The sequence below is a fragment of the Sebastes umbrosus genome, chromosome 4 (genome assembly GCF_015220745.1).
Source record: "Sebastes umbrosus isolate fSebUmb1 chromosome 4, fSebUmb1.pri, whole genome shotgun sequence".
NCBI classification, from domain to species: domain Eukaryota; kingdom Metazoa; phylum Chordata; class Actinopteri; order Perciformes; family Sebastidae; genus Sebastes; species Sebastes umbrosus.
This window is the reverse complement of record NC_051272.1, coordinates 34303541-34327944: the sequence shown is the minus strand read 5'-3', so window position 1 is coordinate 34327944 and position 24404 is coordinate 34303541. Positions and strand designations below refer to the sequence as shown.

Sequence of the window (24404 nt, the reverse complement as noted above, 5' to 3'; positions counted from 1 at the left end):
GAATGATAAGATGTGGAGAAAGAAGGCTGATAGATGGACTAACGGAAAGAAGGACAGATTGAGCTGTGAGAGAGATATGCGCTGGGAGTGTGTGTGGTGCTGTGTGTGTTTTCACTGGGGCCTCCATACCACAGCTCTGTTTGTGTTGGACAACTCTCTCATGCTCTCTATTTTTCTTTCATTCTGTCTGTACAGCTATTTTTCTCTTCCCCTCCTCCCTTTTCTCTGTTGGAAAGAAGTTGAACAGGGTGAAAACTCAAAGAATTTTCTGCTGATCTTTAAAGCTTCAGGGGATCCTGAAATTGTATTTTTTTACTGTAACATTTATAGGTGCTACAATTTTAGAGAGTGTACTTTATTTCCACCTTAAAGGATAACTTCTGTATTTTTCAACCTGGATTCTTTTTTTCCCATGATTTTGTGGCTAATTGACTAATGGACAACAATTTTCTGAAACTGTTCCAGTATTGAGGGAGAACGCTGCAGATGGAACAAGCTAAAAGAGCAAGTGAGCAGCGCCAGTGTAATGTTACGTCCACTAAAAGTGCTTGTTTTTGCCACTGACAGGCTCAGATTGTTATTATAAGTGTCTGACAACATTATGGAAATGAGCCTACAGAGAAATAAAACCTTTTTCTTAACTTTCGTTTGATCCGTTCTGTTTGTTATTGTTATCCAAGTCCCACTCAAGGAGAAGTCTCGCGTAGTGAAATCTGAATGTCCGTATACTCTGGCTCAAATAAATACTGGTGGCCATCAGATTCAAAGAGCTCATCCACATTGTCAAAATCCTCTAAATATTCAGCCATGACACTGAAAATCTTTTAGATAACACTAAGCTACGCTTTCTGTACTCCAACACAAAAAAAACTCTGCCCGGCTGACTCTCGCGTTTCCACCATGGATGTATTCTACTATTCCAGCGTTGTCTTCTGCCAACACGCCAGATTTCAGAACGAGACTTCTCCTGGAAGGAGACTCTTCCCTTAATGTCAGACACTTATAATAATAACAATCACAGCCTGTCATGACAATAACAAGCACTTATAGTGGACGTAAATGGCGGTGCCAGCTTGCCCCAATAGGATTACATTGCAGCCTCTGAGCAGCTGCTGTCTCTGAGTTTTTGAGAACACGCCATGAACGGAGTTAAGCCTGCGAGCCAGTTCAGACGTCAACTCAAGTGCCATTTGGCTGTTTACGTCGTACACAAACGTTAGACACTCTGTTCTGCCAGAGCTGCTGCTTCACTGCTCAGCACATATATCTGCTACCATCATTACTTGCACAGCATCCACCTGCAATCTGATTCTAGTTGTCTGGGGAAAGATATTTGATATCATCACACCACTACCTCGAACTGTTACTGGTTTAAGTGTATGCTGCAGGGAGTGATGAGGTCTGAGCCAAGACGGCACAGATGAACTATACTGCCAGGCTGTATTCTCATATCAATAAACCTCTCTATGTGTGTTGGCTGACTGAACTGTGTCTGTAAAAATCCTCTCCCGACCAGTCCCCAAATCTAAGTTCACTTGAGATGGTACTTAATATTAAATGTAACTTCTTAAAAGAACTTTTTCTTTATAATATGTTTATGAATTAAATATAAGCATACTTAGGAAATAGGGATGCTAATTTTGAAAAAATTTTGTAACCGATAACCGACCCTCGTTAAACGATTATTAACCGACAAGATATTTGCCTCGCGTGCAGTGGTGCGCCAGCTGGAGTGTATGAGCACAACAGACAGCTGGGTCTCCAGTTCACCCGTACGGGAGAGTTAACTTAGCAGCTACGGTGCTGCGTGTAGTGTCGCGGACATTCAGCCATTATCCCAGTAAAAGTCTCCACCGCAACTTTAGTTTAGATTAGCAGGTTGTCCGCTGTGTGTCTGCCCGGCGTAACGACACTCTGTCCGCCCGGAATAACGATAGTCATTGCCTGACAAACAATGTGTGTGTTTGTGCTACGTTAGCATCTGTAGCTCTGCTGGTAGCTTCGTGCTCACCATTGTCACACACATACGGTCTGTCAGCGCGGCGTAACTTCAACGAGTTTCTGACCGACTGTGTTGTCGGTGGTGTTCTAGCTGTGAACGTAGGTGTAGCAGACAGTGTGTGTACAGTTTATTTGTCGGTGAATAAACGCTTCGAGGCTACAACTCCTCCACTCAAGCGAGCTATAGACGGGAGACAACTTCCTGTATCTGTAACGCCGGCTCAGACTCTCTTAAGGTGGGCTCTAAAGATGGACCAGCTTTTCCCCTTTAAGTGACAAGTTTTTCTCAGCTTTTTAACTAATTATTAACATTTCTTTTAACCGTTTTAACCGATAGTGTTAATCGGTTAAAATGCTTAATGACGGTTAAACGGTTAATTATTAACATCCCTATTAGGAAAATGTCATACAAGTCGGCACAGGTCTACTTGTATACTTTGAAACTGTATTCACTCACATACACACACACACACACACAAAGGGCCATACCGTGCTGATCCGTCCAGGTTAGCTCTGTGAATAAAGCTGAGTTTGGCATCTGCCCAGTACAACTTCTGTTCCACTAGGTCTATGGTCAGGCCGTTGGGCCAGTAGATGTCCACAACCACTATCACTTTCCTGTTAGAGACAGAGGCACACACAATGGTTGTAGAATTGATACTGCTTCTGTACATCTGGGGGATACTGTACTATACAAATAGAAGTGTAAATACAGAAGTTGGGTTTACTTAAGGGTTATATAGTTACAGTACCTATTGCTGCCGTCCATACCAGCACGCTCTATCCTGGGCTCCTCTCCCCAGTCTGTCCAGTACATGTAGCTGGAGGAAAAAAACAGAGAAGAAATATGTCAATGAAACAAACACAGTGCCATTTAGAGATAAATATAACCCCTTTTCCACACACGTGCTGGCTAGGCTTGACTCGGTTTGACTCAGCTTGTCAGTCCAGTACGGCAGGGATTTGCATAACCATTACAACATGGCTACCTGCTTGAAGGTGTGTGTAACCATGGCTGTGACTAGTGGTCAAAAGAGCGTCTGTAAAAATGGTAGATAAATACATTTCATTTCCTATATTCTTCACAATAAAGTTCCCCATTGTTTTTGCTGCTTGTTCTCTTCCTCCCTGCAGTATAAGTAGACTTGCTTTTATTGTAAAATAACAAAGCTCCGCTAATTCATCATACAATGAATGTTTCAAAACAACTTATTCTTAAAGCAATTTAATCAAATTTATGCAAGAAAAAAAACTCAAAACCAAATGACCTGAATGAAAATTGTACTCTGGACATCATTGAAAATGAGGGCATGTCCTCAATGATTCCTCGAGATTTAAATAAAAGTTAAATGAATGAATTTCGTCTAAAGTCGCTAACAACAATATCCTGCACGTCTCTACCAGAACCAGAGTCACGGACGCTTCAGGACAGACTGCAGTAACGTTAGTTAGTGTCCTGGTTGAGACTGAGAGGACCAGCCTTGGTAAGTGACGTGTAAGAAATGACGTTACAACCGATCAATTCTTTTGCTAGTCAGCTGGCTAAATTAGGGATCAACAAATGAACTTATTGACGTTCGTTGTCGTATTCAAGTTAGCTCTACGATGCTCCACATTAGCTCATGTTGTACATGTAAACGTACATGTAAAAACACAGACTCTTACCGAGAGGACAACTGGTTATGGAAATCAGCACGGCATGGTTTGACTCTGCATGGCCAAAAGTGGCAATGGAAGAGCTCTATAAGAGCTTACTGATTGAGGATGTTGATCACTATTGATGAGTCAGCGATTACTTGGACAGCTCCTCACTCTCCTGCTTTTAGGAACAAAACCTCCCCATCCTTCTACTCCTCTTATCTAATGCCTTTATAATGTAGAAGAGTCATTGCCTTACTTCCTTTTCTTATTTCATTGTATCTACACATCTCAGATATTTTTGTTTTCCTCCCCAATGTTTCTCTCGCAATATTTCTGTTTCTCATGTCATTTCATTTTCTTGTCATTTATTTTCATTATTCCATTTCCAGGCCTTTGCTTGGGGAGTATGTTTTTGTTTAAATCTGTATAAATTTATGATCACTATAATAATGTTTCTCAACAAATGCGGTATTATGCATTTCATGGGAAAAAGACCAAAGAAAAGAAAATGGATATATTTTGATTTGATATATGTTTTTTTTCTATAACATAACTCATATCTACTCATATCTACTTTACTAACACTCTGGCTCTGCTCTGGTTGAGTTCCCAGTCAAATAAAGTGAAGCCCAATAAATCAGCCTGTCCCACAAATAGTTATTGGTTTGAATGCTACTTATTAAATGCTGTGGCAATGTGTGTGTATGAGAGATAGCGCTAGAGATATATTATGTGTGTGTACCTACAGTTTCACAACGAATGAATGTGATCTGCATTCCTTTGGCCAGCAAAGTAGACACGACAATTACAGAGAAGGAAACCAGAGAGAGAGGAGACAGAGAGAGAACGGAGGGGAGATGAAATGGTGGGATTCATTCCCGTGCATGTATATATTTTCTGCAATGTTTACAACGCAAGAGCGAACGACACTATCTTAAACTCACTTCGTTTGAGCACAACTGAAGTTGGCTTGAATATAACTGAGTAAAAACTGACTGAGCATCACATACTGTAAGTTGTCTTGAATTAATTTGAACTCCACTATCTTGAGTTAAATCAGAAGACGCAAAGTGAATTCAGCTTGAAAGATGAATGTTTCAAAACAACTTATTCTTAAAGCAATTCAATCCAATTTACGCAAGAAAAAAAACTCAAAACCAAAATGACCTGAATGAAACTGACTTGATTTGACCTGGCATGGATGGACGGACGAGTGGTGAGTTAGTTCAAAGGATGAGTCTGGTGTTATCTATAGTTGTCTTATTGTCAACTAATCCCATGAAAAGACCAAAACCAAGTTAGTCCGTCTCTCAGTACTTTCTGACTTCTCTACTCCGTCTGTGTCACTCAGCTCCAATGAGCCCATTGGTTCCTACCGAAGACGTCATTCTTAAAGGGGCTGAATTCAAAATTCAGGCATTAATATAGCAGCAAACTAGTATTTTTTATGTAAAGAAATAGAGGAGTAATGTCTACCTGAGTCTATGATATCACAGTATTAATATATCATCATCAACTATTGTCTATGTAAAGATATAGAGGAGTATAGTGTCCACAACCTGTCTGAGAGTTTGTGTTCTTGGCCTATACACTACTTTTTGCTGAGTGTTTCCTCTTTTCTCCCACCTGCCCTGCAAGTTCAGTTGCAGTATGACCAACAGATATGCCAACAACTCCAAACACAGACACACCCTGTGGTTCTCACAACCTATATAAATGTTAGCTGTACAATCTGACTGTTCCTGGAGCTGACATGGTATGATAGACCCAACTCTTGAGCAATACAGGAAAAGGAGTATTTAATTGCAGTTGTAAGGAAATGATTCATTGCATTTGGCCTGAATTAAGGAGGTCTCTGGACTCATTGAACCTTCTGATTTAAGAGTCTGCAGAGGTCATGGTTGGAGATTTCTGTAGCCCCAAACCATCATAAAAAAAACTGTTAAAACACAATCGTAAGTCATTCTGCTACTCTGTATTTTACATTGTACTGAATCAACGCCACAACAGTAAATCTATCATCTGTGGAGCTCAGGCTTTGCTGATCCAACAAGTTGTGTGCAAGAGAGAAGAGGGGTCAGTGTGAGGTCAGAGGTCAGAGGAAACTCTCTTCCACCATCTTTCCTAATCATTCTCATATCTCACTGTCATTGCAGCCTGCGCCTCCAGCTCAAATATGCTAGGCTACCTGGGATATGTAGGCATTGTCTACACTGTATTGCTATTATATTTCAAGACTTTCATTTAAAGACTTAAGTGGGCATTTTCTCTGAAAGGCTCTTAAAATCCCACAAGGTTAGCTAAATCAAACCCTCATTCTAGCATCTACCTCCACAACCAAATTCAGTTCTCAAATTTAACACTTTAAAGTTTCTTTAAATATTTATCAGTTACTTTCCAAAATCCACACGAAATATTCTTCACATCGGCAATAAATGAGATCCACCGCACAGCACTTAATTAAAAAGAAAATCTGTCACTTTTAAAGCAGGTTCACCTGTTACTGCTGTTATTTTTTGGTGAAGAACACCAGGAGCAAATTGCACAGTTGAGTTTTCATTAAAACAACATTATGACTGGTGTGTTAGCTGCATGCTACATTAATCAGAGCGCACAAACAAGGTCAAATGATCTCCCAAGTTACCATATGACTGGTTGCTGACAAGCAAGTGTAGCATTTAAAAGGCTATTTTTTAAACGGTGTCCGGCTCAGTGCTTACTCTACATTACATCAGTTCTGTTTTAACTGAATATTCTCTGTTCTAGCTCTGCTAAAAACACAAAAACACGGAATCCGTCAGCACGTTAGCGTGTTGATCACTACCGAGCCCGCTTGTAACCGTTACCGACGTTATCTTCACTTCACCCGTCTCTATCCTCTGCTCCGCTCTGTGTGTGTTTGGAGCACTCAGTGAAACACCAGAGCAGAGGATATGCTTTCATTTAACAAACCAAGGTAACAATCCACACCTTGTCTTTATGTTGTAAACAAGGTCTCAGTCTCAACGAATCAATTAAGACCACTGCTGTAGCCCATGTTTGTCCTCCTTCTGAAAACCTCTGCATCTCTCTCTCTCTCTCTCTCTCTCTCTCTCTCTCTCTCTCTGAATCTTGAGACAGTTCAGTCACTATCCTCTCTGCCGACAAGAGAGCTGCTTCTGGGGAAAGTGACATCATAACAGAGGTCAGAGTCTCTGTGGATTGAACACCACTTTCACGGCTCCCACATCTGCCCTCTGATGTGAATTCAGTATAATACTAGTGACGCACGTTGCTACATTATGGTCTAAGAATACTATGAAGAGTGTTTTACCGTTGAGCGGGATTGAGAGCGATAGCCCTGGGCTGGTCCAAGTCCATCCAAAACAGGACCTTCCTGGAGGTGCCGTCCAGGTTGGCCACTTCGATCCGATTGGTCTCTGAGTCTGTCCAGTAGAGCTTTCTGCCCAACCAGTCGCAGGCCAACCCGTCAGGACTGTCCAGCCCTGATACTACCACAGTCTGGCCAGTTCCCAGTGCCTCTTTAAGGGCTGCAAACACAAAACATACACAGCGTTAAACGATGCATTCTTCATCAAACCACTTAACATGTAGCGTACATAGCAAAGAATAATCAGGAAAAACAGGAAACAGTATGCTGTCTTACAGTTGGATGACTGATTCCAGTGCGTCTGTTTGATGGCCTCCTCACTGACATCTGTCCAAAATATCAGGCCCTCAGAATACAGGAAGTCCACCGCTGCTGCATCCTCTAGGTCGCTAACAACGATGGCCGACTCACCCCGCACGCCCTCAGCATCTACCAATCGTACATCACGCCGGTTGGCAAACAGGAGGAGAGGTGAGCCTGGAAAGGAGAAGAACATTTGAAACATTACATTCAAAGCTTTTTTTTTTACCAGCACCAAGTATAGTTTTACCATGGTGACAATAGACAGCAATACATGTCCAAAATCCTACAACTGTGTTCTTATGAATCTAAAGAAACTCATTTATCATAAGAGGTTCTTCTTAAACCCAAATTCTGCATTCTGACTATTCATCAAGACCATCCAGGCTTTGTAATATTTGTGTACAGCCCGTTCATGGAAAACTGGAATTCCCCAGTGGCTGAAAGGATCGACATTTCTTGCCTTGCTTGAAGAAGATAAGCTATTTGAAAAATAACAAGCTCACCAAGTTTTGGAAAATTTTGCACACTCTACAGTTTTCTGGAAAACTATGACATTTTAACATATCGCCCAACTCTACTCCACATTATTACTTCTACACCTCCACAGTGCCACATGCCACAGTCAAGTTCACAACAAAATACCAAACAAGCTTTGGCAAAAATGAAAAACCTGTTTGCAGCACACAGGACTGTTACTCATTGGAACAAAGTTCAACCATGCATTGTCAAAAACATAAAACCTCTAACATTATTGCCAATCTGCAGAAGTCATCGAAAAGAAAAAAGACAAGGACCAAGATCAAAAAGATCTTTTGGGGGCGCCCCGGTAGCTCTCCTGGTGGAGCAGGCGTCAAGGCTGAGTCCTTACCGCAGTGGCCCGGGGTTCAAATCCAACCAGCGGCCCTCTGCTGCATGTCATTCCCTCTCTCTCCCCTCTTTCATAACTACCACTGTCTCTCTCCATTAAAGGCATAAAAAAGCCCCAAAAAGTATATATATATAAAAAAAAAAGATCTTTTGTATGCACAAAGAAGTTTTACATGTCTGTCCTTGAATGCTTCATACACTATCAGATGTTTACGTTTTACTAATCAACATGGCAGGAAAAATCAATATTTGAAACCCTGACAGTATGCCAGTAAAGTATGTGTACGCCGGGGTCCAGATTCCACAACTCTGTGTGTGAGTAACTCAGGGACGTTGACCTCCCACTGTTGGAGGCAGTAGCTGTCACAGCAGCTGCCACAGTGCCTCTGGGGAAGCTTGTGGTTTTGGCCTGGCAGGGTGGCAGAGCTGCTACGCTGTGGTTTGGCACAACATGCCTACTGTAATCCCACAGCATTAAGACACACTGCCTCGGTCAGTATGGACGCTGTCCCAAAACAACACCCAGTGTCCTTAAAAGAGACACAACGCTACAATGAATTGAATTAATTCAGCTTAGTAACTTTTTTTTAATTATTATTTTCCAGTTTTATTGAACTTTGAGATTCTTTATCTGTTCTCTAGCTGTGTATCATATTGTTTTAGACTAGGTTAGATAAGACCGAATAGACGAGAGTCAAACACATACTGAGAATGGATTTTATAGTCTTTGTGTCAATGAGTAATTATGAGCTTGCAGACTGACAGAGATAAAGAACAAATCTCTATGGGAGGTTTAAAGTGAAATAGACACCAGCACGTAAAACATATAAATTGCCATCAGTACCAAAGATCCAGATTGACGTTGGCCTTTTGATAGACAGTAATGCTGTTGCTGTTCTGAGCAAAACTCACCAATCCGCCAAAGTTCTGGCTAACTTGGCAGTGGTGGCCTAAAGGTTAGAGAAGCGAGCTTGAGACCGGAAGGTTGCAGGTTCAATCCCGGCAGGATAAAATCTGGGTGGGGAAAGTGAAAAAACAGCGCTTGCCCCTCCCTCATACTACCACTGAGGTGCCCTTGAGCAAGGCCCTTAACCCCAACCGCTCCAGTGGAGCTGCTCAGTGGCCAGCAAATTAGACTGTGGTTGTACTGGGCAGCTTCCAGGTGTGAATGTGATCAGGAAGTTTCAGGAATGCCCTGAAAGATGCCCTGAGAGCATTGCTCTCAGTGAACCTCCCCCTGAATAAATAAAGGTAAAAAACCCCCTTCACTCTTCAATCAGCAGCAGGTGGCAAGCAAGCCACGGAAGTTGTAGCATTTATTCATCGACAAATAGCCTAAAGTGTCCACACACTGCACGGCTACGTTGACAGCTAACGTTACTGATAACTTCATGCTCGCTCGCTCCCTGTCTCTCAATCACACAATCACTAATGTTACGTCACACACAGCAGGTACCGGCGTTACCGACACATCAGTGGTCTGAATGGAGATGTTATGCGGGTGAAGAAGACTAAACACTCAGTCGCCGTTTTTCTGAGCTCACCAACCTAACCGCCTGTTACACCAAAGAGACCGACCTCTGGTGCCGCGGTATTGAAAATCGTACTGACAGGATTTCTAAATACCCTGGTATAACGTAATACCGTAATAACGTCCAATCCTACTGTCAGGGCTCGAGACTAATGGTGTTCCGTCGTCCCGGGGACGACGATACAAACTGTGTGTGGGACACAGTAAACTCACTATCGACGCCAGAGAACTCACCCTATTTTTTCCCTGATAATGGTAGGGTGTGTTGTCGGGTTGCCCGATAAATACTATTTTCTTAGTCACCGCGATATGAACACATCGCAAAAGGTTATCTGAAACGCGATGAATAACAAAAATCATTATATTTAGGGATTGTTACCGAGACACCCGTTATTAAACGGGTTCCGGGGTCTGAAGACTGTAGTATTTATTATCACGCTGCAGCCTCTCCCTGCTCTGTGTCAGAGCACACATCAACACACACAGCGAAGTCAGCGAACAACTGATCAGAGAGGCCGCGGTGGAGACAAGGAAGTGAACCGGGTGAAGTCGAGCTGACGACAACTATGCTCGTTACTGTATGTAAGTGGAAATAAAACTTTGCAAGTGTGAAGCCAAGATACGTTATCATTGCACCCGTTCAGCAAGCAGAAACATGAAACGGTAAAACATGTAGGAAAGCGACGTTTCAATCTGCTCTGTCTGTCTGCTATGTTTACAAAAGCACAGCATGTGCTGATGTACGATGTTTCTAAGCTTCACTCAGTATTTTCATGTCAGGAATATGTTTTATTTTATTAATATTTTAGATTTGTTTCCAGTGAGTTTATATAGTGACCTTGCTGTTGTAAATATTACTCTTGCTGCTTTAGAAACAACATTTAGCCTAGTTATATTTAAAATATATGTATATGGATAGCTAATATGCACACTTCAATATTTGTTTATTTATCGCAAGTCATATCGTCATCGCAATATTGAACAATGCTATTGCAGATTTTCTTCATATCGTGCAGGCCTAGTGTGTCGGCGATGCTGGCGATGCAGGAATAATAGGGCATTTAAAAAATGTCCATTTACCTATTTTGCACTGAGGCTAACTGAAATAGAGTGGCAAAAGGTTGATTAGGTCAATTGGTCGATCAACAGAAAGTTACCAACTATTTTGGTAATCGATTAATTGTCTTACAAATAATTTCTCAAGCAAAACATATAATAAGTTTGATGGTTCCAGGACCTCGATTATGAAAAGCTGCTTTTTGATCTTCCAGTGCTGTAATCTGAATACCTTTGGGTCAGACAAAACAAGACATTAATGATGTCACCCTGTGCTCAAGGATACTGCGATGGGCATTTTACATAGTTTCCTGATGTTTTTTGGACCAAACAATTAAACAACATAATAATCGTCATCAGATAAATCACTGTTTAAAATGTTGCCATCAAACAGGTAGTATAATTGTCTTACTTAGCACAGGGACCACAGAGGTAAGCTTCCATCTACTCTGCTAACACAAAAGCAGTAATATGACACTAATACACTAATCACCAGGCTCATCTATGAACAGAGCAACAGTTCACAGGAAGTGACACAGATCAAAATAAATGACAGAAAATGAGAGAGAAGAGCAGACCACACACCGGGGGCATCTTAAGGTCACTTCTGACCTAACAGAGACACTGGGGGGATTAGTGCAGGCTAACCTCCTTGGGCTAGCTGGGGTTTCTGGTGACTTCTGGAGAGGACAAGCCCAGACTGCTGTATCCAAACATTACACTCACACATACAATACATGTAAAGGTTCTGGCGAAAGAGACAGATTTTTAGGGATGCACCGATCACACTTTTTCAGTCCCGATACCGATAGTGATACCTGGGTTTTGGGTATCGGCCGATACTGAGTACCGATCTGATACCGGTGTTTAATTAATAAGCTGAACGCCTCGCTGTGTGGAAGTGACTGGGATCATTCTGTTATGTGTAAGACAACATGATTTGTAAAACAAAATGTAACAAATAAATATGTAAATATAATGTATTGGTTAATTATTATTAAAATAATAACTCGTACACCAGAAACTTGGTAAAAAAAATCTTCAAAATTTACAGGAATTACAATTCAAGTCTATAATGTATATAGCAAATAAACATAGAGCTGAATTGAATAGATCTGCCCCATTGTCACCGATATCCGATCCAGCTATTTCAGTCAGTCTCGAACCGATATCCGATCCGGTATTGGTATCGGTGCGTCCCTACGTATTTTAGACCCTTTCAGACATGCATCTCGCAAACGCTACCAAACCCAAGCAAAACACTTAACATACAGCATGTGAGCAAATATGCCAGCCAGGGGTTTTAAACTCCATCAGTTTAAAATTCAAACTTGCACTTTGTAGACGGTCCCTGACCAGTCGTCTCACAGCCGGCTGCGCATAGAGACCAATGTGATGTGTCCAGCTCGGAGGACGCCTCGTTTTCATTCAAATTAGGTTGTAGCTCGTTGTCTACCGTACTACGGTTAGAAAGAGCCGTCGTTTGTGTTTTAACAACGTTTCGGTTATGAGTTATTGATCCAGGAAGATTGAATCTGTCATTATCTTTCCAACTTTACCGAAGTCAATGACTTGACTGTCAGGAATGATTGGAGGAAGTCCAGTTACTCGAGTTACTAACTTGAGGGAACAAGTTAATACAATTTTCTCCTAGGGGTCTAGGGGGGCTCCGTACAAATGTATGTCTGGATGATGAAAAGGCATTACTTTATAGGGATGTCACGATACCAGAAATCTAGGCTGTAGTCGCACACACGAACTCTCTCTATATATATCCTCAGATTGCAAGCAGTAGTTTAAATTCACTGACATGGTGACAGACCATTAGACCAATAAATATTTATTTAAAATGCTAAAGTTATATTTTGATGACAATAAAAAAGCACCACTTTTCAGAGATTCATCAATAAACAACAAAAGATAGAAATTCAGTTCAGTTCAGTTTTGAACGAGTGAATCCTATTCTCAAACAAATTAATAAAGAATCTCTGAAAAAGTAAATAAAGCCAACATCTCCATGGCGCTGTTGTGTGTGTCAGAGAGCAGAGGACAGAAGTCTTCAGAGAGTTACTCACCAAACGGAAAATCTACCCACATTTGGCGCTTGTTAATTTCGGACCCTGATTACAGGCATTGTGTGGTACCTTCGGTACTGTAGTAAAAGAGTACCGTCACGTTTTTAGAATTTTGGCATCGACTTGGTACCGAAGTATCGGTTCTCGTGACATCCCTATTACTTTAGCAGACAGCCATTTTGCGCATTCTGTCTGAAAAAGGCTACATTTAGATGATTGGCTGACACTCTCTTCCATTCCTACTCATTATTACAGTAATAATTACTATAATTAATTATCATTCTATCCAACATTGAAACACAGATGACATTCAATTAAATATTATAAATATAAAATATGCTATGTTTTTCAGCTAAACTAACAAACAGTTCTTACTATGAAATGCTACAAATGTTGCTAAATTTGAGATTAAATCAAAATGTATGAAGACAAATGACATCACTGCACCTGGCATTGTATGGATGGATGTGTGTCTGCGGGGTGGGGGGTGGGGGAGGCACGCACAACACGGGTGCAACACAACACAAAAGAACGGACCAAAAAAGTACATTTGCGTTTGTCAATAGGATTAACAATCGAAGTACGAGGGGGGGGATGGGAGGAGGTCATACTGAGGTGGCAGCTTGAAAAGAAGGAAGGGTCCAAAAGAAGTTTCTAAAGCGAAGGCAATGCACTGCTGCACACATACACACACACACACACACACAGTTCTCCTGCTTTGTTCTGCTTGGAGAAAGCTAACAGGCTCCCTCGCTTTACATCTTATCAGAGCCCATCTTAACAGAGTGTGTGTGTGTGTGTGTGTGAGTGTGTGTGTGTGTGTGTGTGTGTGTGTGTGTGTGTGAAGGGACCCTAGAGAAATCAAGGTAGACTGCCACAGACTCTCTCTCTCTCTACCTCTCGCTCTACCTCTGCTCCCTCTGTCCCATTTCTCCCTCTCTCCTCCTTTCCTCCCCCCTTTGTCTTGCCTGTCTCCTCCTCTCCTCTTTTCTCCTTTCCCTCTCTTCTATCAGCATTTTTTATGTCATTCCTGTCTTTCCCCCCCCCTCTCTATCTCCCTCGCTCCATCAGGTTTGTATGAAATCCAAACAGCAAAGAACCTCCTCGATGTCTCACACCAGAGCAACACAAACAGGAAAAGATATCAATCTCTTCCTTAACATTTCTCCTCAGCACGCTCACCAAAACCTCTTCTCCTGACCCTTCAGCCCCTCACATTTCCCTTCTAGCCCCTAACTCTTCTCCCTTCTCTGCTGTTGCCAGGAGCTTACCAACAAATATCCTTGTGCATCTCATTCACTGGCTATCTGTAAGTGTGGGGAACAAACCTCAATACTGTTTGGTGCTGACCAATCACACGTGTCCTAGCTTCAACCACAATTTTGCCAATTTCAGTCAGACTGTGTTTATTTATATGGGAAAAGTTCTGTTAGTGGTTGAACAATAACAGGGTTGTTTCGGAAAAATCTAAATTAAAAGTATCTATTTTGTTTAGATTGTGTCATTCTGGTTGTTTGTTCCATTTTATAAAAAAAAAATATTACATTTCTAAAAGAATAAAAATACTAAAAAAGTGGTGGGGTGAAAAGTATTAGGAGCTGCTCTGTTCTCAGTCGACCTACGCTAGGTCTCGCCCTTGTTTTGTTGAGTGTCGAGTGTGCCTCATCCAAACAAAAGAAAAGACTCAGTGTATGACGCCTGAATGCAGTGAATGCAATGGTCCATATAGCGCAGGCTAATGGAGGGAAGTGTGGAAATCACCTATTGGTTGGTCTCAGCAGTGGAAAAAAGAAAATACCCAGGTTGGCTGGGCAAAGAGTATTTTTGGGTGGCCCACCCAAATAGATGAGCACCCACCCAAAAAGATTGATTTCCCTATTCAAAAGTCAGTAGAGCTGTCCGTACGGCTGCTTGTGTTTGGACGTTTAACATATGAGAACTTTAATAAAAAAAAGCATTCTGAAAAAAACAGGTCTTTATTTCACAAAGTAAGGTATCAAAAAAGTATTGTTTAGGTGTTGCTACAGATACTCAGGTATTCACACTAGTATTGATACATTTAAAATGAACCCAGCTCATCAAAACAGAAGCATTCAGGGGATTTAATCCATCTCAGAGCAGGACCAAAATGACGGACGGTCCACCATCTTATTTGTACAAGCTGATGTCATGTTCAGGATGTTGGTCAAAGAGGATAAGTACAGAAAGTAGTGAGTCTGTAAGACAGGGTAAATGAAATGTTTCACTATAGGGCCAAAAAAATCAAATCTTGATTTTTTTTCTACAAGCTTGGGGACAACACAAACATTTATTTTCCTTTGTGTGAAATGACTAAAACATGATTAGGGGATCATAACTTTTAGGACCTGAGGAATGTGTATGATAGGCATTTTTCACATTTTTCTAACAAACTATTACTCGAGAAAATAACTGTCAGATTAAATCATAATGAAAATAATGGTTAGTTGCAGCCAGTCCTACACTGCAAGCAGTTATGCTGCAAAAAATGAATGCATTGTTAAATGTATCTTGAGATATTTATTTCATGACAAACAAATGGTTGGGTGACAGGACAGTGGCATTTTTTTTCACACAGAATTAGCAGTGAAAAGATGGCTTTGATGATACTTTGGGCACATTTTTGTAATGAAGTAATGCAGGCAGTGTCTTACTGAAAGTATAAGATGTGTGTTAGAATAGAACCAGTAAATGGTATCCAGTTTTTAAGAGAGACTAATGCATGAGCAAATAAACAATTCAAATTAAGCCAAAGAATCTGTGAGAGCAGACCTGCAGTCAAAGTAAGAGCCTTGATGACTACTACGTTCAACACACTTCAGTACTTTGTTGAGCCTCACATCTACATTGCTTATTTCAACTCTCTCAGCTTGCCAAACTAACAAAGCTGGACATGAAACAACATCACCGAGCACGTGAATGCATCGTGGAGTTGTTTCAGAATAAGCTACGATGGTTTTGGTTGGTCTGGTTTATTTTGTTTGTAATAACAGAGATTAAACCATCCTTTAATACTCTCACCAAATGTGTTCTGCAAGGTGAAGCTTTGCCCATCACTCCTGGCAGTGCATCACGTGACGCAGCTAAAATCACAGCAACAGTGTCAAACACTATCTTGGATCCCTGCCCACATTCATGCCACGAGCCAGTTATGGATTTACAATTTGATTTAAAAGGTGATAGAAGATGAACACATCCTCCTAGTTCGAAAACAAAATGAGAGTAAAAGATGAAAATTTATTCTTGACAACTCCATCCACTGATAAAGACCATTTAATGTGGTTGAAAAAAAAGCTAGTAAGTGTTTGGTAGCACATAGCTTGAGGGGGTTTCCGTCTTGAAACACAATTTCTTTGTCAGTGTCAATGAGAAGTATAGAACTGTCAGATTTAAAAATGTTTGCGTCACTATCAAAGTCTAAATTTGAGCTCGGAATCATTTTAAATGTCTCAATATTGTTGTCAATTCAGTAACTGAGTTTCAGTAGAGATCCCAAAACAATGTTTTTTCAGTAGCTTAGTTTGGGGAGTATGCAAAGCTCCTCAATGCATCAGAGCTAGTGCCTGAATAAAATATAGTCAAACGGTTAGACTAACAAGTGCTCAAAGTGGGCCGGTACGCATCTTTTTACCAATAATCAGTAATTTATCAATACAGTGTTCACGTCCTTTTTGTAAAATAATTAGTGAACTGTCCGTCATAACCTTTTTTTTATTTGTGAACAAATATCATTAATGAAACATTATTTAAAAGTTTTCTGAATCTGCTCTTCTGATTTATAGAATATGATTTTACAGGTCAAACATTTACAGAAGAATTAAACGTTCAGGCAAAGGCTGTAATAAATAATAAAAAATAATCATTTAACTAGTATTAATAATGGTCCAAAATGATGTCAAATGCGTAGTTTTAAGTCAAAAAGCTTCACATTTTCTTGGGGGAGGACCCCCAAACCCAATACCTGCTAGTGTCTTTTATTCACTGTATAAATTCAGAATGTGTCTGTGTATAATATGTAGGAGCATCCTGACTGGGACGCTGCTCCTAAAACCTGAATGAATTGATCACACACCTCAGCTCTGCATCTATACCTGCCTGTCTGTCTGGCTGCTGTTGATTTCAGCCTATAGACATCCTATAATATATTATAGAGTGATGCTGTAGGCTACAAATAACACAGAAAGCACTTTAAGTATTAACACTCAAACACACCACCTTAACCGTATAATGTTCCAGTTAGAATATTATTGGAGTATTATAGGCCTACTATAGAAGATGCATAACCCAAGTATATATAGCAATAAAACTACAACTGATTATGACTGACACAGATACTGATATTGTAATGATTATGTACTGAGATGGGTCACACAGATACTGATATTGAAAAGATGCAGCTTTTTATATTGTAGACTATTGTAGTCTAATTATTGAAACACTTTCTAAATAAAAAGGGAGTTCAGTTCTCTTTTTAAAGAAGAATTTGAAAGTGTAAATGACAGTTGGCGGGGTATAAAACCAATGATCTGTTGATCTGTACAAATCAAGACTCCGTAGTCTAACAAAGGCATGTTTAAATCGAAAATCAAATCGAATCGTGGATTTGGAGAATCGTGACACCCCTAATGGTTTGTGTCTGTCTGTCCCACTCCTCACCAGGATGTTGGCTGTGATGCAGTTTTATTGTTTGCCACATAAAAAGACGACGCAGAAGAAGAGACTTGGCTTTTTCTTTAGTTCAGGTGTTTCACTGTGGACAGAGGTCTCTATACTGAAACTACCTGGAAACATTAGTGTGTCGTTCTCACACATAAACAGCGTTTTAAAGATTAGACGCCGTAGTGTAGACTAGTCTGAGTATCATTTATGAAAAAACACGCCATCTACTGCGTGATCCGACAGTCTGTCAACACACACACACACACACACACACACACAGCTGTGATGTTTGCCTTGCAGTGTACTGACACTACTTCGGTGGTTTTGGCCAGTGGGTGTGAAGTGTGCGTAAATGTGGTCACCTCAGTGCCAAACTTAGAACATCACTCTTCTTCTTTCAGGACCAACAAGAGCCATTCACTTCAATTGATTTAGTATTAAACCCCATTGCTGCCAGCAGAAGGCCAGTTTTCTGTGCGCTCACTGTTTAAGTCAGACTTATGCATTAACTGATTGAGATGCATGAGGCCTGAGGACAGAGGGGGTCGGATGCTGTACTGACGGTAAAGCCCCATTTGTGATTATTGCTATTGGGCGATATAAATAAAACTGACTTGACTTAAAGTTCCTCAGTGTTATAGCGTTCTGAGGAGGGGAAGGAAGTTGTAAAGAGTTTACTATTGCTATTGTAAATAGTTGCCTGTAGTATATTGGTTATATTGTGATGCATTTGTAAATCATTTTTGGTGTTGACTCGCGACTCTCTTATAAATCCAAAATGATTAGTGACATGGTTTGACTGGAATAAAAGTTAAGATAAGATATACTTTATTGTCCCACAGGGAAATTTGTCTTGGACTCTAGGCCACTGCATCACACAACATACCAAAGTCACAATGTACATACACGCATAAAACATGGATCGTACATACACTCATGCATGAACGTGCTTAAATTCAGATGTTGAGTGTTAAAATAATAAAAGGTAATAAAAGACAATAGTTTTAAATACTAAAACCAGGTATAATCATACCAGATAATGATTAATCAATTTACAATATATTAGTTCTCAATAAAAACATATCATATAATACTAGACCTACTTGTTGCTGTTTAATATTTTAATGGACGACGCAATGAATTAATTTTTGTAACGATTTAGCCGGCACATTGGCATTCTGAACCGTCTACCTGAAGGCAACACCTCCAACTCAGAATGTGTGTTGGATCGTTCAGAATCTTCTGAGCCTCCCTGAGCTTCATATAAATGCTGAAGATAGTGATGTTCTTTTATCCCTATGATCTTCGTAGTTGTTTGAGTAAAGGCGTGTGAGCTTGGACTTTAACTGTGCTGACAGGTTACCGTACCACACTTGGATGCCATATCTAATTACACTCTCTAAAATCGTTTGATAAAACAGAATCATTAATTTACTGTTTACACCATATAGTCCAAGCCTTCTCAAAAAATACATCCATTGTTGTAGCTTAGAGCAAAGGTTTTCAACATGCACACTCCATGTGAGCGAGCTGTCAATGTGAACGCCAAGGTATTCATATGAGGAAACCTGTTTTATGGGTACATTGAGAATGAGTACTGGACTATGGTCACCGATTGACTTTGGATCGAACATCATTTCCTCAGTCTTCTTCACATTCGGTGAGCATCACACCAGTCCATAAACTGTTTGATTTCGGAGAGATAAAGTGAGGTGTCCTGATCTCTGTGTAGTAAGCAAAGAATGGCGGTGTCATCGGAAAATTTTACAATGAAATTTTGAGGAGTTTTGCTCACACACCCATTAGTGTATAATGTGAGCAGAACTGGGGAGCTCAGCAGCACCTGTACTAATAGATTTAGGGTCAGATAATGCTTTATTTACCTTTACATGTTGGATTCTGTTAGTTAGAAAAGAAAAATACCATTTAATGATAAAAGGATTTACATCCATCTGTTTCAGTTTGTTCAGCAATAAATAAGGCTGAAGAGTATTAAAAGCCGAACTAAAATCAATGAAAAGTAAACGTGCATATGCCTTGGTATATTCCAGGTGTCTGAGGACTAAGTGAGTGATGCTACTAACTGCATCATCAGTGCTTCTTCCCTGTCTATATGCAAAAACTGCCAAGGGACTAACTCTGGGTTTACTGCAGTTTTCAGTAAAAACACAATATAAATTATTTTTCAAAAACATTTCATCACAATAGAAGTCAATGTTACAGGCCTATAGTCATTGTTTTCAACTGGCCAAGACTTCTTTTGTACTAGAGTGATATCAGTTTTTTTCCATAGTGCAGGGACAGTGTGTGAGTCCAGAGAACGCTGGAAGAGTGGACACCAAGCTGGTTAGGTAAACAAGTTAGGTAAAAGTTACAACTTAGGTAAAAGTTACTTTGAGTAAAGGTTTGTTGTTGCACTTTATATATATTATTTATTAGCTCTGATGCTGTTGTTGATTGGTATTACTGTTCTGTACTGAGCGGTCACATTTGACCCCTTCAGAATTATAATAAATGCATTTTATCAAAGGACTTAATGTTCTAATTCAAAACATACATTTTTAACACTATTATTGTAAAAAAAATAGGGCTGCCACTTTCTGTAGGATATTTTACAAAATTATATGAACACAAACAGACTTACAATAAAAACAATAATTAAATTAAAAAGAATCAGTATAAAATGAGTAAAAATCATGAGGAAATATCCTATCAGGGAACAGGTAAAAGAGGATTCAGAAGCTGACTGCACATTCAGTGCCAACTTTCAGTACGATGCAGTTTTCCAACACAAATCTGTTGCTACTCAAAAAATACTGCGATCCCTCAGCTGTTAGTGAAGTACTGGCTAGTACAAAGAGAAATTATCTGTCCAATAACTTCTTGTTTATAAGGCACTACGTGGCCTTGCACCAGACTACCTTGCAGAAATGCTTTTGGTTTATGAACCAGGAAGGCCCTTCAGATCCTCCGGTTTTTCTTTTAGTTGTTCCACAAAGCAGAACAAAAACATTTGATGCTGCTTTCAGCCTTTACACTCCCAGCCGCTGGTACAACCTTCCAGAGAAACTGAGAGGAACTGAAAATATTTATATTTTTAAACGTAAACTAAAAACCCATCTATTTAGTCTAGCTTTTATGTAGTGTTTTATAGTTTTATAGTTTGATGTTTTTTATTGTTAATACTTATTTTATTTATCATCATCATATAGTGTTTATTTTACTCTATTTTATTTAATCAACATTTTTTTGCTGATCATTATTATCTATTTTATTTTATTAAAATGTTATTTTAATACAATCTGGTTATTTTGTGTAGTTTCATTATTTTTATTTCCTTTTATTTTATTTATCTTTTATTATCTTAAATACCCATCTCTTATTGCTTTCTTATTCAACTAACTTTTATATTGGTTGTTTTGGTGTGCATTAGTCTCAAAATCCATTTTTAACACTATATTTTTGTCAATCGTCTGTCTAGCACTTTGAATTACATTTGACTTGTTTGAAAGGTGCTATATAAATAAAGTTTGATTGATTGATTAATTGATTCTTTTTAATGTGAGCGCCTCATTCCATAGGGCTCAGTCCCACTGGATACATTTCCTCTGTTCTTCGATCCATGTCATTTATACCAAAAGCGAAAACACATACCATCATTAACAAGCTCAAACCTACATTTGATGTATTTTTTGTTTGTTTGCTGCATGTTGGATATTACATTTAACGTCATTTTTACCACTTAATCATTCTTTACAGTTTTATCTGTAAAGAACTGAAGCCGTCTGATTTGAGTCCTGACCTCTGGGACTCTGCTCAGTCATGTTTAACTGATTTAACGAAGGCGTTTGTGCTCAAACTGACATTTCTAGCATCCAAAGTGAATATTATTATACTATATTATAGCATTAAGTTCCCTCACTGACTGAAGTGAGCCTCAGTCAGTGTGGTGTGGAGGGTGAACTCACTGTAACTCAGTCCTGTTCTTTACAGAAACTACTGATATGCCATTAATGAGAACTAGTTTCAGACGGATGCTGACAGTGACATGAGGGGGGTAAATTCGCCTTTAAATGGGAAACAAAGCACAGATTATGTCTTTCGTGAAAATGTGATGTGATTCTCATCAGCAGCGGATCTGATTGTGGATCTGTTACTGGACCACAGAGTGAGCTCGCAGGAAGTCTGTTATACATGAGCTATAACGAATATGTGTTAATGTAGTGTTAAAATGCATGCAGACAGAGAGGAGCTAGCTGATGCCTTGCATCCATATGAGAGGAGACTATAAGCTCCTCCTCTGACTGGACACTTTGACATTAAATAGTAAAGATCAGCTCCAGACTAAAGTAACGTTAATAAAGACCTGGATCCGGAGGGAAACGCTTTTACTGCGTCCAGCAGCAGCTTTCTTTCCCCAAAACAGACATCCAGGCTTCTTGTTCACTATCAAAGCAGAAAGTGTGTGTGTGTGTGTGTGTGTGTGTGTGTGTGTGTGCGTGTGTGTGACACCCGACACCGAGCAGGAGGAATGGAGGAGCTGCCGAGGCCCCAGAAAACACCGTAACGTCCTAACTTCACTCTGTAAACTCACCAGCTCCTCTGTCCTCTGTCCTCTGGACACAACAAGCACCGGGACACATTAATAATACACCGGCTGTATCCTCCGTTGTGTCACACACACACAACAATGCAAAGTTTGGAGACTTTCACTGCAGACTGCTGTGTTTGTTTGTACCCTTGGGACATAAAAAAAAAGCTCAACTTTGAGACGAGGAATCACGGCTAGCGCTGTAGTCGGTCTCAGTGTTGGGGGACACAAAGCACACACACATACAACATGTTAACTACAACATGTTAACTACTATGTTCTTATCACAGTTTCTCCTGCTCCTTGTTCCCAGAGAACAAAAAGTGAACGTACCGTGAACCTCCGCCAGCAGCCAGCTCCAGAGCAGCGGCAGCAGCAGCAGCAGCAGACCGCCCATAGCAGCTCTCTAGACGGCTTAAATCCAGAGGAACTCCCGCTCCATGTTCACAGATATCTGCTCCTTAACTCACTAAAGTAGAGACGTGTCCGCGGACACACACAAACGGTGCCAGGGTTCCGCTAGATATGCGTCTGCATGCGTGAGTGTGTGCGTGTGTGTGCGCGCTCCTCTCTATAGACTTTTTCCCCCCTCAGTTAAGGCGCTCGCGCTACTTTATACTTTGGACTGTCGAGCTCGCGCACGGATAGAGAGAAAGGGCAGGCGGGCGTTGGTGTGACGTCATCCGACACGAGGCAGTACTACTTTTTATTTCACTACTAATGTGTCACTAATCAAATCACCATGTCATATACTGTGTGTGGGCAGAGGGGACACAATGAAGTTAATAAAGTTAATAAAATACTGCATTTTATATCAATCTACAGCAAACAGCTCATTATAATGACATTGATCATTGTGCCTCTCATAATAATGTTAATTCAACAAAAATAATTTGATAAAACAACTGATGTATAAATATCTATTTACTGCTAAATAACAAAACAAAACGAAACAATTCAAATATCTACAGTATATAAGCATAATTTCCCTCTAATCCCTCACCTCATTAAAAGCTAATTGCACTTTGCTGCAGAGGGGACACAATGAAGTTAGTGGTTCTTCAACCAGGTTAATAAAATACTGCATTTTATATCAATCTACAGCAAACAGCTCATTATAATGACATTGATCATTGTGCCTCTCATAATCATGTTAATTCAACAAAACGATTTGAATAGCAACTGATATATGAATATCGATTTACTGCTAAATAACAAGACAAAACTAAACAATTCAAGCATCTACAGTGTATAAGCATAACTTCCCTCTCTAATCCCTCACCTCACTAAAAGCTAATTGCACTTTGCTGCATAGGGAATAAAAGTATATATTTAACCAGACAAAACTTTATTAGTATTTTCAAAAGACACACTTCATGAGGAGCTCTTCCTTGACCAACAACATCATGGTGCTGTAGGTGCAGTATTTTCTCTAGTGGAGATGCCTTAATTACTGCTGTAACTCTCAACAGAACCGTAATGACACTTGGACGTATTTAAGATAGATAGATAGATAGATAGATAGATAGACAGACAGCTTTATTGATCCCTGTGGGGAAATTTGATTGGCACCAGGTCAAACAACCACAAACAACAACAAACAAAAAACATACAAAAAAACAACAAAAACACAGTATTTACAATACACCAATAAATAAATAACAAATCTAAAAAGCACCGGTTGACAATCAGAGTTTCTGAAAGAGAATTAGATATTTGTCTTAATGTTGCCACTTAAAGCTGAAGTAGGCAAAATCGGAGCAAATATGATTAAAAAACAGTTATTTTTATAAAATGGTTGTTATATCGTGACAGTAGTATATAAAACAGGTAACCTGAAAAAAATCTTGTGCCTCTGTGTCCTCCGGTGCTCCTAACGGCATCTGCAAGATTTCACAGACCGAAAGAAAACAAGCAGTAAGAGCTGATCTAAAGTCTGCCATCCAGCTGCCGTCTATGAGAGTTGGCTGTCAATCACTCGCGAACTCCGACCAAACGGTCAAACTAGGCAGCAATGATCAAATATGAATCAATATTCTGTTACGTTAATGCCTATTTCTCTCCTCAAATGTTTTCAGAATCATCTTGTAGTGCACGGTTTAGCTGTAAAATGAGAAAGTTTGTGACACGGCCGCCATTGTGAAATCTCTTGAAGGATCGCCAAGTTCCGGTCACATGACCGGAGCACAGCCAATAGGAACGCTCTCTCTCTCTGAAATGACCTGTGATTGGTCAAAGTCTCCCGTCACGGGCTAGATGTTCTAAAGCCTGAAGACAGAGCCATGAGGAGGA

General features: G+C 40.0%; 1 protein-coding gene across 1 annotated transcript in view; it reads right to left on the bottom strand.

Moving 5' to 3' along the window:
• Positions 1 to 22712, bottom strand: part of lrp5 (low density lipoprotein receptor-related protein 5) — a 65809-nt gene extending 43097 nt beyond the window's left edge. The window contains 5 exon segments of the mRNA XM_037766739.1: positions 2491 to 2619; positions 2754 to 2822; positions 6956 to 7172; positions 7289 to 7489; positions 22446 to 22712. Coding sequence (XP_037622667.1) covers positions 2491 to 2619; positions 2754 to 2822; positions 6956 to 7172; positions 7289 to 7489; positions 22446 to 22509 — 680 coding nt within the window. The 5' untranslated portion in view covers positions 22510 to 22712.
• Positions 22713 to 24404: the final 1692 nt, after the last annotated feature.